The sequence below is a fragment of the Clarias gariepinus genome, chromosome 16 (assembly GCF_024256425.1).
Source record: "Clarias gariepinus isolate MV-2021 ecotype Netherlands chromosome 16, CGAR_prim_01v2, whole genome shotgun sequence".
NCBI classification, from domain to species: Eukaryota; Metazoa; Chordata; class Actinopteri; order Siluriformes; family Clariidae; genus Clarias; species Clarias gariepinus.
In genome coordinates this window covers 4,027,056-4,042,991 of record NC_071115.1, presented here as the reverse complement: position 1 = coordinate 4,042,991, position 15,936 = coordinate 4,027,056, and the positions used below count along the sequence as shown (strand labels likewise).

Below are 15,936 nucleotides of genomic sequence, written 5' to 3'. Positions count from 1 at the left end.
AGGAATAAGATAAGAATAAGATATAAGATGAGATAAGAATAAGATATAAGATAATAAGAGAGAAGATAAGAATAAGATATAAGATAGGAATAAGATAAGAGTAAGATATAAGATATAAGATAAGAATACGGAATAAGATATAAGATAAGAATAAGATATGAATGCTACACACACAAAGATTTCCGGAGGAGACAGACTGTACTGATGACATCATGTCTAAACAGTGAGCTAATTCATGTTTAGTAGAGACGGGGTAAAAAAAGAAATTGTAATGAAGCACGATTCTTAAAGATAGATTCAGACTACACAAGTACACAATAAACAAAGAATAAAGAATATTCATAAAAATGAGGAGTGACACCGTTATTCTCTCGCACATCTCTCTATAAAAAATGTAAATTGTTCTGTGCAGGCTGTACTTTAAGTATGCTAATTAGGCCCAACCTCACTTCCATGGCACTGAGATCATGTGACCTGAGATTTCATCTTTGAAGGCGGGGTTATACTATAACGTATTCTGATGCAGGAATTGCATCTTTTTTTTTTTTTTTTTTCTTCTTTCTTCCGAAAGGCCAAAAAGTCGAGAGCCCTCCACGGCCCGGAGTTGAAATCCATCCTGTAATTTATTAACATTTCCCCCGCAATAAGCATTGACTCGCGTCCCATTCACTCTCCCCCTCGGCATTTCCATCTGAAAGCCCCGAGTGCGCACTTCAGTCGCTCGCTTCAGTCCCGCCTGTCAGGGCGCGACCCCGTGACCTCCGAATGGCGGAGGGGGGATCTCGAGGGGGGGGGGGAATCTCGAATGTCACTCAGGCACTCGGTGCGTCTGTGTCGGCAGCCTCAGGAATGCCCCGCTTATTGAAATGGAGTCGAATGCAGGAGGGGGTAAAGACGGGTTAATTGCCCCCTCTGACGGGCCGATTGTGTGTTTTCCGGGCTGTTGCGCCGTCTTGCCGCGGATTAAGGGGGATTTTTAGCGATTAAGCCCAGGATTTGGGTCGCGTCTTGGCTGCTACAGTCAATTTGTCTGTAGGGTGGTGTGTGTGTGTGTGTGTGTGAGAGAGAGAATATGCAAATGAGCGTGAGCAGACACGCTCGGGGTCGTTTGATATTCACGGCTCTGGGGATAAGCTGGCATTAGGATGTGTGTGTTGTCAGTAAAGCAGACCGATACAGGAGGCCCGCAGTGATAAGATAGAAAACCGCTGGTCTGAGACAAGGCTCAGGTGTGTGTGTGTGTGTGTGTGTGTGTGTGTGTGTGTGTGTGCACTCTTGCGTGGAGAAATCACTGGCTTTTGTTTTGCGTCAGTGTGTCTGATGTAACAAATTCTTGCTGACTGGGCCCTCCCCCATTAGAAAGAATCCCTACTGTGTCTTTCTTTTATCTGTGTGTGTATGTGTGTGTGTGTGTGTGTGTGTGTGAGAGAAAGAAAGAGAGAGCAATGTTCGCCCCTCTGGAAGACCGAATTTTACCTAAAGTTTAAAGTCTTTCTCGCTCCATCGTATCGTATAAAGTGTGTTTTAATACGCTGTAAGATTAACGTGTGTGTGATGTTAAACAGACGCGGCGTGAAGTTTAACAGCACCGGATGCGATTTGCATCAAATAAACAGCAGAAGGTAAAATTTGTAATACGCGGCCGGCGTGATGCAATCGCTTCCTGTACGTTTGTTCGTCATGTTCCGCGTGTCGTGTGAGCGCTACGGGATCAAAGAGACGTCTGCAAATGACTTGAAAGAGGTTTCGTGTTGTTTTTTTTTAGTGAAATGCAGAACAATAAAATATTACAGACATATCTGAGAACTTCCTGACGCACATGTGGACACCAGTTGGCACGCTATGGTCATGTGACCTACTAATAAACGAATACAGCTTGCTTGGTCACGTTCCTCTAAAACGAGTATTTATTATTATAATAATAATGATAATAATAATAATAAATATGGGCCAAATCATGGGTTTGTATTAAAGTGAAGCGCATGTAGTGCACGAGAAAGTTTAGTTATGATGAGTGTGTGTGTTGTGTTGAGACGAGCATCATTTTTGTCAATTTTTTTTTTTGTTTGCACAAATCATTACAACACAATGGACGAATTTAAGGGAAAGAAATCAGTTAAAAGCGCAATACAAATACAACTGAATAGAATAGCGCGACAGAAACTCATTTTTATACCGTTATCAAAAATCTCGTCGGTTAAAGCTCTGTGAGTGATTTAGCCTCGAACACACTCACTACACACACTCACACTAGTCTCAAAACACCACGAGCGCTTAATAACTGCTCGCGAGACAAATAATTAGAGACTTTTTTTGAGAAGCTTAGCTGTAAAATGTTGCAGTTTCTTCGTGACCCTACAGGTGGCGCACTCGAGTCGGCACGTGGGTATCGTAAAACATATCATATGGGGTGGTGACTGGTGAGTCCCATGACTTATATATAGGTTACATAGACAATATGTCACGTAGAGCGCTGTAGACTCAATAATAGTGTTGTCTGAGGTCTAGCCGCGGAGGTCTAGCCGCGGAGGTTTAGCTTCATTCGTTCGAGAGATGAGCGAAATCTTTCAATAGACACAAAAGTCAAACTAAATGAATGTGACATTCAAATTCGGGTATGTAAATATTCCGAATATTTGTGTAGTTAAATTCATGCTCACCCCCACCTCATCTCTCACACACACACACACACACACACACAGAGTGCTCATTTACGTACTCTGATGTGGGCTCTGGTTTCTGCGAGGAGGGACGGGGTTGGTGTTGCGACTCCTTTTCATCTCCTTGCCCTCTGCGGAAGATGGAGTGATGCGGTGACAGTCGCTGGGGTCAAAGAAAAAAACAAATCTCTATCTACCCCCCACTATTCACCCCCACATCCCCCAGCTTCTACCCTTCCACTCACCCCCTGTCCTCTTTGAAATGGTAAAGATGATGATGATGATCACTGCCTCCTCACCTCCTCACCCGACCCCCGATGGTTAACCCCCCCACCCCCCCACCCCCACCGCCTTCCCCCTTCCATGGAGGTTAGTTCGGACAGGTTCACCCCCAGTGCCTCCCACCCCCATTTGTCAGCACTACTGACTCCAGCTCTCCGAGCCTTTTGTTTCCTGAACATCTGAACCAGCTCATCTCCCTCTTACACCCTCTTTAGGGCTAATTTGGGACACAGATTGGTCATGTTGGTCGCTGATCTGGTGTCATTATCTGATAGATGATTAAAATGTCTGTTGCACTAATGTCAAGGCCTCTTCTTTTTGTTCTTCTTCTTCTTCTTCTTCTTTTTTTTTTTTTTTTAACCTTTCTCACGTCTCACTTGTTGTCGGAGCCGAGTCTGAGTCGAGTCCAGAGCTGAAAAGCGTACGGATTAAATTAGATTCCAGACATTCGACTCCGAGTCGAGTCCGAGTCCCGGGTCTGAGCACGGCCAGTTTGGGGGAAATGTGAAAAATATCTATATACACACTTTAAAAACTTTTAAGGTTAACATTATTAAGCACATTTGAACTTTATCAATTTTAACCATGAATTTGAAAGGGTAGATTGTTTTGCTCCTTTCATGAAATAAACATTTAACTAACATTAAACAGATGTGCAATAAAAAGCACCCTTATAGCCTTGAAATAAAATAAAAAAAATCAAAGGAAAAAATCCTTGCTATTAATAAATAGGGCCAGGGGTAGCTCAGTGGTTAAGGCATTGGACTACGGTTCGGAAGATCACAGGTTCAAACCCCACAACCACTAAGTTGCCACTGTTGGGCCCTTGAGCAAGGCCCTTAACCCTCAACTGCTCAGATGTGTAATAAGATAAAAATGTAAGTCGCTCTGGATAAGAGTGTCTGCCAAATGCTTAAATGTAATAATAATAATAATAATAATAATTTAATAACATATGTTCAATTAATTAGTTTATATTTAATATTTTCACATATATTTACTTATTTATTTATAACGTTAATGTATTAAATCCACACCACACTATAAATGTATAGATAAATCCAAAAATCTATATTAGGGATGATTTCTAGGATAATTTGGGGGGAACCAAATAAATAAATAAGTAAAGTAAAAAAAAAAATAATAATAATAATAATAATTTTTCATGAGAAATATTGGATAAATTAGCTTATATTTAAAATTTCACTTGCTGTTTATTTATTTATTTATTTATTTAAACTTTTTCTTAATTAGTTAATTAATTATTTATTTATTTCCAGTGTGGATTTAATCATTTGCGAGTTTTTTTCTTCTTCGTTTTTCGTGTTGATATCCGTACTGTGGACGATCCCTGTGATATTTCTGCGAATAGGAACGTCACATTGTTGTGTTATTTTCGTGTTTCTGCTGAAACAGGCGCGTTTTGGACTCGACTGTGCCGCTTTTCCTCCCCAAACCTCACACATCTGGTGAGACGTCTCGCAGTAGCTAATCCGCTCCATATGCAAACCCAGCCACTGAGTCAGGAAGCGCACACACACACACACACACACACACACACACACGCTGGTCCTCTGGTCTTTGCTGATCTTCATTATGGAGATGATTAAAGTCTATTTTTGTGCTGGTTCGACAGAACACACAGTTTTAATAAAGCGCTGATTGAATAGTCAGAGTGAGGCTCGACAAGTTTTTTCTTTTCCTTTTTTTTTTTTAAACAATTTACAGATTAAACATAGAGCTTTCAATCTATTTTCCGAGGGAAATAAAACGATGGATTCTGAGCGCTCAGAAGGTGTTGATTAATTTCCTAGAATGGCGGCTCTGACTGTATAAATCATGGGTTCGTATTAATATACACTCGTTTTAACAAGCTTGAACCGTACGCTTTCCTTTCACGTTTAACTTTGTGCACGGAGGGGTTTACGCTTCAGTGTCGCTCATCAAAACTGCATTATTTGTGTGTGTGTGTGTGTCCTAATGATTTCATTGAAGAGAAGGCAGAAGGCCTGTTTATAGCGGAACCGTAACACGCTTTAGCTGCGGTAGTATTAGAGGAATAAACCCCTTTTGATCCTTTGATTAAGCGTTTGATCTCTTACATTGAGGAATTCTTTAGGGTGCCAAAACTTTTGGAACATCCACCCCTAGTTTGGAACAGCAACCTCCAGTATGTTAAGTGACGTATATATATATTTTTTTTTAAATCGTCCATTTAGTTACTTGTAAATGAACGAATTTATTATTTTTTAAATAATTTTATGCAAACGCCGACTGTGATGTAATAAAAAGTGGGCTCGGCTTCACGGCTGTCAGGACACATGAACTCGTCTCCTTCCATGTTTAAATAAAGGTCATGTGATGTTTAGCTTGGTTCAGGTGGTTAGCTGTGTGTGTGTGTGTGTGTGTGTGTGTGTAGACAGTGAAGGATGGAGTTATTTTCATGCTTATTGGTCGCTGTGGAGGAGGGCGAGCGCTGAAGGTCATAAATACTCTCCCTCTCCCCCTCTTTCAAGTCGCCTTCAGGTCTTCTCATGCATTTCCTCCTCCTGCCATAAAACTCTTTGAATTCCTAACAGCCTCCCTGTGGGCCTCCTCCTCCTCCCTCCTTCTTTTTTTTCCCAGCATGCATTTCAGCAGCACTCTCACGGGCCTGCTGCCTTACACACACACACACACACACACACACACACACAGAGGATTTGCCTCCAGTCTGGATTCTAAAAGGTGTGAAGGCAGGAAGTGTGTTTTACGTACGCGATCACGTACGATTGGATGGATTCCTCAACGAGCACTTAGTTTTCTAAGTCCTGTGGAACATCTGGAGCGGGGATGCTCAGCAATAATTTAAATCCAGATGCATGAAATTCATTATTTAACGGTCCATTAGATATTCAAGGAATCTTAGAAGTTTTAGGACCAAATCTAGAAGAAGAAGAACCCTTCATGAAAAGAACCCTGAACCATCAGGAGAGCCCTTAGGAAAGCATTTATAGTAGATCGCTGGATGGAGACAAAACAAAAGTTTCAGTAACAAAGTTTCATAATGTTTCTCCGCAAGTCTCAATCGGCACTCCGTTTATTGAAACGATTTATTAAATCTATTAAATAAAAAAGCTATAGATCATCCCGTGAAAGAGCATCATCTCTGTTAATTCACGCTGGCGTCCTTAAGGTTCGCGTTCGTGTCCTCGTTTCTCGAGCGTGATCAAAGCAAAGCGCTCGGATCAATACCGCTACACCTCCTCTATACGAACCCGTTATCTTTATTGTAGCGCTTTTATCACGCCGCCGAGGGGCTTTTATCGGCTCGTCGAGGGAAGACGCCCTCGTTCGCTCTCTCAAGGTCGCAGGCTTTGATGTGACCGGCTTCAGGTCAGTGGTTCACCCCTGGGAGACCGTCTGCGAGTCGGATAAAACGTGGACGTGAGTCGTACTTCCTCCCCAAGCCCGGGTTAAGTGCTCCGGCCAATACGACCGGTACGCTCCCGCCGTTTAATCACGATCCCGAGGGCCGGTGTCACCCGTCACGTCCATTAGACACGGCGCTTTAATGGCGCCAGATGAATGCGACACGTTCATTAACGAACGTGGCCTTATTGTAAGATCAGCTGTTTGCGTTTTGGCTAATATTTTAGATGGGGTGGAAATCGATAGCCAACCCTGCTGCGTGTCAAGGACGGACGGGAGCCGGTGAGGGATCATCCTTCGCCCGGCCTGATGGATGGAGCTATCAGGGCCTGGCAGGAACCTTGGGGTGGTGAACATCCATCGTCCTGTTATGAACACCGCGCTTTTAAACGCCTCTCCACGGGGCCTTTTACCGCCAGATTTCACATCGCGCTGGAACTATAAAACAAAAATCGCAAAGCGCGTTGAATTTGCCGTCTCATAAAAGTATTAAAAATGTTAATAACTTAAATGATCCGAAATGATGTAATGACAGTAAGTTCATAGGTTCATTGCGTCATCCTGCAATCTGATCCGAGCTAAAAATTTAAAAATGATTTAGATTTCCGCTCTCGTCTGTTCAGCACTGTGTGCAATTACGTAATACACAATACCCTAATGTATATTACTATTATTATTATTATTATTATTATTATTAACTGATTTATTGGCATTCTCCGTTTATAATCACATGGAATTTTTTTTTTTATAAATTAGCAAAATAAGTTTATTTATATTAATAAATATGTATTGTATACTCTTGTCATATTTATATTTTATCTGTAAATATTTTTTTTGTCTTTATTTAGGTTTTGGCATCAAATCAAGTTCTAACTTTATTAAAATGAGGTTATAACTAAATGTGACAGTGAATATAAACACAAAAAAGGAAAATATATTTTTTGAAAGTTAATTTGAAAGTATATAATAATAATAATAATCAATACTACTGCTATTATTAGTAGTATTACTATTTAATAACAATGCCAACAATAATAATAATTAAGTAATAATTTGTATTATTTAATACTTCTACTATCACTACTACTAATAATAATATAAAGAATGACAGTTATTACAAATTCCATTTATTATTTAATTATTATATCAATAATTTAGAAGGCAATATTTTAATAAAACCATAAATTGAGTTCTATAGCATTATTTTGAAAAAAAAAAATTTATTTGTTTCTTTGTTTGTTTATTCATTATTTTATTTATTTGTCTGGAACTCATTCATAATGTAACTATATTCAGTGATGTATAAAAAAAAAAAATAAAGAGACCAGTTGTATTCAAAACATACTAAACCAGTTTAATTAAGAAATGTATTTATACAATCCTTTTTTTCCTTTATAATAGTTGTTATTATTATTATTATTATTGTTTTTGTATTGTGTAAAAGTTTTAAAAAGGAAATAAGAATAAAAGGCCCAGTGAGAGAAGAGAGGGGAGGGGAGGGTGTGGGCGGGGTCTGTATGGATGGGGGCGGGGTATGTGTGGAAACGGGGCGTGGTCTGTGCGCGGAGGAGGCGGTTTGTGTTGCGCGCAGCTGCTGGCGCTCGTCAAGCGCTGAGAGTGAGTGAGTGTGTGAGTGTGTGTGTGAGAGAGAGAGAGAGACAGAGCGCACCGCGAACACGGAGCAGCGCGGAGAGAAACACAAAGTGTCCCGGTGGAAGCGACGTGAAAATATAAAAAAAAAAAAAAGCGGAGAAAAGAAGAAAAAAAAAAAAACCAACGGCGCGCGGAGCAGGAACAGGAGCGCGTGCACTCACCGGGTCTATCATGGAGAGATAGGACGGACTTGTTGACCTCGCGCGCGCGCTCGGGACGGCGGACTGAGGATTACACGCGACGCCGCATATCGGATTTATAATATCTTAAGTGTTTCATATCCAAGTGTGTGTGTGTGTGTGTGTCTCACGAGCTTTGATTCACGAGCTGGTTGATCTTGAATCATCAAGTTGCGCGTGCGCTCATTCTAAGGATGCATGTCGTTCGGTTCGGCTGCTGAGTCGTGCGCGCGCGCGCGTGTGTGTGTGTGTGTGTGTACGCGCGCGCGCGCTCGCGCGTGCACGTGCATGCACATTCTTCCACACGACACCCTGAGCGAGTTTCCAAGCTGACCCGTGAACACACACACACTCTCTCACACACACACACACACACACACTCCTGAGCGCAGGGTTCAATCTCAGGAGCGTCCAGAGAAACAAACAAACAAACAAACAGTTATAGGCCGTGGAGGGTGTGGGGAGGTTCCAGTCCCCCCCCCACCCCACCCCAGAACCGGAACCGGACACCGACACGGGTTTGCCTGGAGTTCCGCTCCACTCTGAGCCATGTATGAGAGCGTGGACGTGGTGGGTCTGAGCCCGAACCCCTACCTGAGTGTGGAGTTCTACCACGGCCAGCTGCAGCAGCAGAAGCGCGCGTGTCTGATCCAGGAGAAAGGCATGCACAGATCATTCGTCCCCTGGAGCTCCTCTCACTGTAGGTGGTCCTTCACTTAAATCCTGCTTCTCATTCTTCTCTCTCACACACACACACACACACACACACATCTCTAACAGCATGCACAGATAGATAGAGAGGTAGAGATATAGATGATTCATTGATGCAGAAGGTAATTCCAGATCTTCAGCAGCAGTAAAGATCGTAACACACACACACACACACACACAGACAGGTGGTGAGTATCTGAGAGCTGACCAGAAGTTATTAGTGCAATGGCAAAAAAACAAAACAAAAAATATGGTACTGTAAATGAAGCATATTTGTAACAAGTATTTGTAATCTTTTAATATATAAAAAGGCACAAATTAATAATACAAATAAGCGAAATGCACTGCAACCTTGACGTGCAATTGTATTCATGACAAAGTGACAACCGTGACATAGTAGTGATTGTCCACATAGACAGATGGATGGATGGATGGATGGATATATTGGTATATGAATAGATTGATGGATGAATAGGTGGACAGACAAGGTGAGAATGTGAGCGCTGAGAACCAAATAGAACCAGAAGTTACTAGTGCGATGCTGAGAACAGAACCACTACCAGGTATATACGGAGCGTATGAATCAAAAGTGAACTAATAAGTGAATTGAGGTTAATTCTCATGCAACCTTGATAGTGCACAGTGATAATTGTGAAAAGAACAGCTTGTGTGAAGCGAGTTCTGTATGTAACACAAAAGAGCCGTCCACGTCGCCTGCTCGAATCCCGGTTCTCCTCCTGAGCTTCAGTTAGTAGAAGTCGATGATGGTGGCGTGTGTCTGCTCCGACTCGGACACTCCCGGAGCAGGTATACAGAGGAGATGTGAAACTCTACACTTCCTTACACAACGTCCTTGAGCGGTTAGAGTGGCAGGATTTCCGTGTTGTGATCGCGATCCTGTGTTTGGTGTTCACGCGTATCTCAGACGTGTGTGTGGGGGTGGGGGGGGGGGGGGGTGCTGTATCTCAGTGGTTAAGGTGTTACTCTGGTTCAGAAGGTCCCGGGTTCATAAACTCTCTCCCAGCAGCACCTAAGTTGTCGGGCCCCTGAACAAGGCCCTTAAACCCTCCACTGCTCGGATGTGTAACAACGTAAAAATGTAAGTCTGTCAAATTCTCTAAATGAGTTCCTTTTAGTTCCTTTGTTTTAGCCATGAAAAATTACAAATTCAACACTTTTTTCTTTAAAGCCTGTCTCAGAAAAAAACAAGTAAATAAAACATAATTCGAGTATAAAGTAATAACAAAACGTATCACTTCCTGTGTACGCAGATTATTATTATTATTATTATATTATTATTATTATTACCATTATTTTTTTTAAGAGAACATAATGTTTGTATGAATAGATTAAATGATTAAGGAAAAAAATATATAAATTAAAAATATGACATCATCAAGGTTTTGGGGATGGAACCAGCCGTAACTGTAGAGCTACTTCCTGTTACAGCATGGTGTGGGTTTGGTCTACAGAAATTACTACCGCAGGTAGATTTGTATAAAATGAGTGTTTTTGTTAAAAACAAACAAACAAACAAAAAAAAAACAAGACATTTTGTTGTGTTTCCCAAAAAAAAATTTAAAGTGATCGTGTAAGAATCGAATCAGAATATCGATGTCCTTTCATCGTATCGCTCGGGACGCTGACTTTGATACACACTTTTATCATTTAACTTGACAAAAAAAAATCCAGGAAAAGTTAAAAAAACAAAAAATGCAATAAAAACATTCCTTAGATTATCAATAAGATGAAAGAAACATATTGGGAAATCCTTCTGCATGGTGGAAACAGAAAGCCTGCCTTAAACCGAGGAGTGATTTCGACTCTGCGGCTGATAATGAGATGATCCCCGAGACCTCAGGAGAGGGTTAAAGTGTTCCTCAAAGAGCCGAGCTTTTAATGTGCGCTTATGGACCGTCAATCTCCTTTACAGCTCCACAATCAGCGTGTTTACGGCCGAAGGATACGTAATAAAGCTACAGCAGATAAAGACAAGGACAGATACAGTTTACGACCCCCCCCTCTCTCTTTTCTTTTTTCTGAGAGTGTGTGTGTGTGTGAGCGGAAATAAAAACCAGTTCCAGTTCCAGACAGTCTGAGGAAACCCCGAACCACCCGACGCCCCCCCCCCCCAAGTGTGTAGACCCTGAATTGGCACAGGGTCTGGTGTGCGGCGGCGCTCAGTCGATTAATGCATGCACGAGTTTGTGTGTGTGTGTGTGTGTGTGTGTGTGGGTTTAGACGTTCGTGCCAGCAGAGCAGCGTGTGTGGGTTTTTTTTCTTCTTTTTTTTTTTTTGCAGACAGACGTGTGGGGAGAAGCCGTTTTCAGCTGGGTTTCTGGCGCGCTGCGTCTGTGCACAACCGCTGTGTCGCCTCGCTCGCTCGCTGATTTCTCATAGTTTGGTCTCGAGCGCGAAACAGAGAGCAGAGTTGATGTGGAGGTGATATCATCGTCATCGTCTTCATCATCACGGCGGTGGGATCAGGATACTGATATTAAAAGTGCTTTAAAAAAAGAAATGCGACAAAAAACAGGCTTCATTTCTTGCCTTAATGTAAATAACGTTACTGCATCTGTTACTTCTCGGAGATCTCACAAGTAGCACCAGTGTGTTAACAGCGTGAACGCGAACAATAAAGCGACTCTGACTGGCTTATCAACAGTTAAGTGGGACAGCGAGGGGTTATAAACCGTTATGAAATCAGCTGACGGTGTTGTGATTATTAATGTAGGATTTATGAGCCGTAAACAGTTCTGTAGCTGCAGACGGATCGTTAAAGATTAATAGTAAAAGTTAAACTTTAGTCCGATTATGAAGCTGCGGTTATAGAGCTTTGGACGTGTTATAAAGTTAAATAGTAAAAGTATACTCGTGATTTTTGTTGTGCCTCAACTCAACACTTTGGACAAATACCTTATGAACAGTCGTGCAGCTTCTCATGTGCTATAAGAAGCTCAGTATTTGTTAAAAGTTGTGCAGTTCTGCAAGCGTTATAATCAGGTTACGCAGCTCTGGATGTGTTATAAAGAGCTATGCGACTGTTATAAACGGTCATGCAGCTCTGGGTGCGTTGTGCAGCTTTTCAGGTGTTGTAAAGAGTTCTATAGCTCTTGATGTGTTATGAACAGCTCTTAAGGTGTTAAAGACATCGATGCAGCTCTTCACGTGCGCTGTTCTGCGTGACGAGCTGTGACGTGTCCGGGTTTAGGACGCACTTTAAACCGTAGAACGCTGAGAGAGGTCATGCAGGATGAAAAATTCAGGGTTTTTTTTGTGTGTACAGTGATGTGGTTGTTGGACATTGTGCAGTTGTGCACTGGTTATAAAGAGTTATAAAGAGTTATAAAGAGTTATGAACAGTTATGAACAGTTATGAACAGTTATGAACAGTTATGCAGACGGTGAGATATGAACAGTGACGTTGTGCAGCCGTGCACTGGTTATGAACAGTTCTGCACTGCTGTGTTTTAACACCAGTTTCCTGGTGGTGACTCAGAAGCGTGAGGAGACGAAGTGTGATCCGTGTGACTTCCACTTCAGGCAGAACGGAAGAAATGACTAGAAGTTTTAACATCTGTGGGATTATCGCGGTAAAATACACGTACAAGTTCATCTAAATGAATTCACATTTGTGTTTGTGAATATAATTACTGTAGTTATGTCGGAAACGCGACTTCTTTTAATGAGAAGTTCACCAACTGATTCCTGTGGTGTGAATTTGTGGGTTGAACCCAAATACAGATTTAATCAATGTGTTCATTATTTATCTCAATCTTTTACATCCAAGGAATCCTGATCAGAGATCTAAACAAGTCGGATTAGACCACTGTAAAAAAAAAAAAAAAAGAAGAAGAACAATCTCATACTGCGTCCCGAGTGTTATTTCATTGATGGCGACGTTAAATAAAAAAAAAAACTAAACGGCACACAAGGTTAAAAACTAGCCTAGATTAGAGAACGTTAGAGGAATCGGTTTCATCTCCACCCTCCTAGCGTTAATGGGACACGCGCGTTATTTTAAGCGATATTAATTATCCCTCTTCAATGCAATATTTATATAATGAGTTTCTATTCATTCGGTCCTTTTATTTAGCGTGCGTCTCACGAGACACGACGAGGGCCCGCTCTCGTTTTTTTTTCGAGTTTAAAAAAAAAAAAAACACGTCCCAGCGGAGAATGACGCGGGCGTTTAAATAAAACGTGGTTTAATCGTTTTAAAAGTGCTGCGCGAGCGTGAAACTCCTCCTCTTTATTCTCAATCGTGAAGTCTAAAGTCAAGAAACAGCTTAAACCTAAACCCGACACTGAAGACTCCTTCTCAGCGTCCTCGCGTAAAGACTCTGCGATTATTATTATCATTATTATTATTATTATATTTATCACTGCTAATACTACTGCTGCCACTACAGACACTGCAGGGACGCTGCTCTGGAAAATAAATCAACACCCACCGATCATGCAGATGCGTAAATACTGGAACACACAAAGGTGTATTTGAGTTGAAATCCGTCCTGCTCGTGTGTGTGTGTAACGCAGATGTGCTCAATCCGTCACCCCGTGTTTGTTTTAGCCTTCGAGTCCAGGCTTTTATCATCCGTCTTCCTTTTCTTTTCTTTTCACGAGGTCGTGCCACTTCTCCTCACAAGTGATCCGTCCATCACGCGCTGTTTGAAAAACGTCGAGGTTTGCAGAGTGACACCACACACTCACACACACGCACACATAGAGAAATCCCTTCATACATTTCCTATCAGAGTGCGAGACTTTTCTTAAACACACACACACACACACACACACATACACACAAACACATACAGTATATTTCGATGGATGGACGTATAGATAAACAAATAAGAATAATAGAAATAACATGTTTTTCTACATCATCGCCCTCAGAAACAAATAACTTTTTTTAGCCTTTTAACCTTAAGTACTTTAAAGGTCCCATATTTTATTATTTCAACCCCTTTTCCAAACACGCCAGTTCAGTGTCTACGTTAATGAGCTACTCCTTAGCCACACCCTTTCTGATGCTTGTTGCTTGTTCTTTTAAATTTTTTGTTTGTGCACACACACACACACATTCATGCAAACGTTTAAATTGTGCAGCATTGTGTGACTTATGCCATCATAATTAATTAATTGTTCCTGCTTTTAAGGGGGGAAAAAAAAGAAATGTTTAATGTTTAGCGAGCAGCCGCGAAGGCCTCGCATCACCACCGAAGGTGCCGTTACTTTTGTCACACTGTGAAGCGAGAGATGCGTTAGAGTGAATATAAAAGCGTGAGGTGTGTGAGGACAGGATTACCCCCCTCATACAGTAACGAAAGAAGCAGAATGTGGATAATGTGAAGCGCCGCGTGGGGATTGGTTCCAGCGGGAGCGGGGATGGTCGCGGGGGCGAGGATGTTGTTTTATGGAGTCTGTCAGTGTGGAATGGTAAAAACTGGAGCTTCACAGGCAGAGGGGGGCGGTGGGGTGGGGGTGGGGGGGTAACAGGAGGTGAGAGGAGAGGTGAGGAGGGTGTGTGTGTATTCTTGTGTGTGTGTGTGTGTGTGGGGTGGAGGGGTGACGGCAGGGTGGATTTTGAATGCGAACGTTACGTGCCATAAAACGTCAAGGTGATGGAGCGAGGAGGAAGGAAACCAGGATGCGATCCGGTTCACCGGTCGTGGGGGGAGAGGGTGAGGGGTCACGGATCCGGAAGATTCTCTTAACGTTTACGGAGTTCGTCGTAGAAATCCACGGCGATGGAGCCGAAAGATCCGCGCACCTGTCGGGTTTTAAATGTAAAGGTGTTGCGGCTGCATCGGGATCTGTGAAGCTATTGTTGTTGTTATTATTATTATTTATTAATTTATTTATTTTTTAAACTTGAGGATCTTTTTAATATTCCGGCGCAATATCGATACAGGAAGTTTGAACGATTTCCTGTAAGGCAAGTTGCTCAAGTTCCCTAAAAAAAAAAAAAATTAGCATGAAAATGGTGAGATTAGCCGCTCTGGAAGTGCTTCAGGGCTTTTCTTTCCTTTTTTTCTTCTTTTTAACGGACTACGCAATCGCTTTACTGCTCTGCATGTAAAAGCTTTTTACTCGGCTATGAAGGGAGGCTTAAAATACAGATAGGGGAATATAATGTGTTTGTGTGTGTGTGGAGGGTTTAGTATTCACCTCGTTCGTATTTAACACACACACCGGTAATTAATGGATGCACTTTACAGGTTTTGCTGCTGAATTTTTTTTAATAAATTAATAAAACAGAGCGTTTATCTTCATTACAAGTTTTTGTTCGGCTTCGGGCTGCTCATTACTGAAGCCGCTCTGTAATCAGGGCGGAGAGAGAGAGAGCGCAAGCGTCGGTGTTAATCTCGCTCAGCAGGGACGATGCAGGAAGGGGTTTCTCAAACACATGGCAACCTTCCAGCCTGGCGGTAGAGGCAGTGCAGCCCTGAAGGGCATCGCGTGCTTTCATGTGCCGCTGCGGAGAAGAAGCACCAAAACCACAGACTTCTGTTTGAACCACACAGAACAGACTGTTCCTCAAACCCTCGGCAGCTTTCGACATCAAAAACATGGCAGGCGGCGGAACTTTCGCTTCGTTTTGTTTCGTTTCTGCGCATTTAGCGTCCACATTTTTACAGGAAAAAGAAACACGTCGGTTTTTATTAATAGTCGTAATGTTAGTCATTATTATGTTCACGTGTTTCATGATCTGCATTGTGTCTGTTTACACAGTCAGAGGAAGTGCTGCGGGATCAGGAAGTGCCGCCTAGGTCGTCGTGTTAGAGCGGATTTGGCAAGGTGTCACGCCCCAGCCTCCGCTAGCACGGTTTACCTCCAGCGCTAAACCCGCAGAACCCTCTCTACCCTCCCTGCGTATGACTGTCACAAAAAGAGAGAGAGAAATAAACGTCTCAATGTTGTTGCTCTGATTATGTGAATCGCCCTTTTTTTTAAATACATGGTTGTTTCCATAGTAACAGCTCGGAGGTAACGCTGTAACTTTCCTTGTTCCTTCAGCGAGTCGCGCACTTTTC

At 42.2% G+C, this 15,936-nt stretch overlaps 1 protein-coding gene across 3 annotated transcripts in view; it reads left to right on the top strand.

Annotated features, from left to right (window-relative positions):
• rarab (retinoic acid receptor, alpha b) overlaps positions 1-15,936 on the top strand; it is an 83,439-nt gene that overhangs the window by 45,031 nt on the left and 22,472 nt on the right. The window contains exon 1 of one of the 3 annotated variants that reach the window (XM_053514353.1): positions 7,999-8,885. The exons of the other annotated variants lie outside the window; for them this stretch is intronic. Coding sequence (XP_053370328.1) covers positions 8,735-8,885 — 151 coding nt within the window. The 5' untranslated portion in view covers positions 7,999-8,734. Of the gene's footprint in view, positions 1-7,998; positions 8,886-15,936 lie in introns of those variants that run through there. 3 annotated transcript variants of the gene reach the window in all.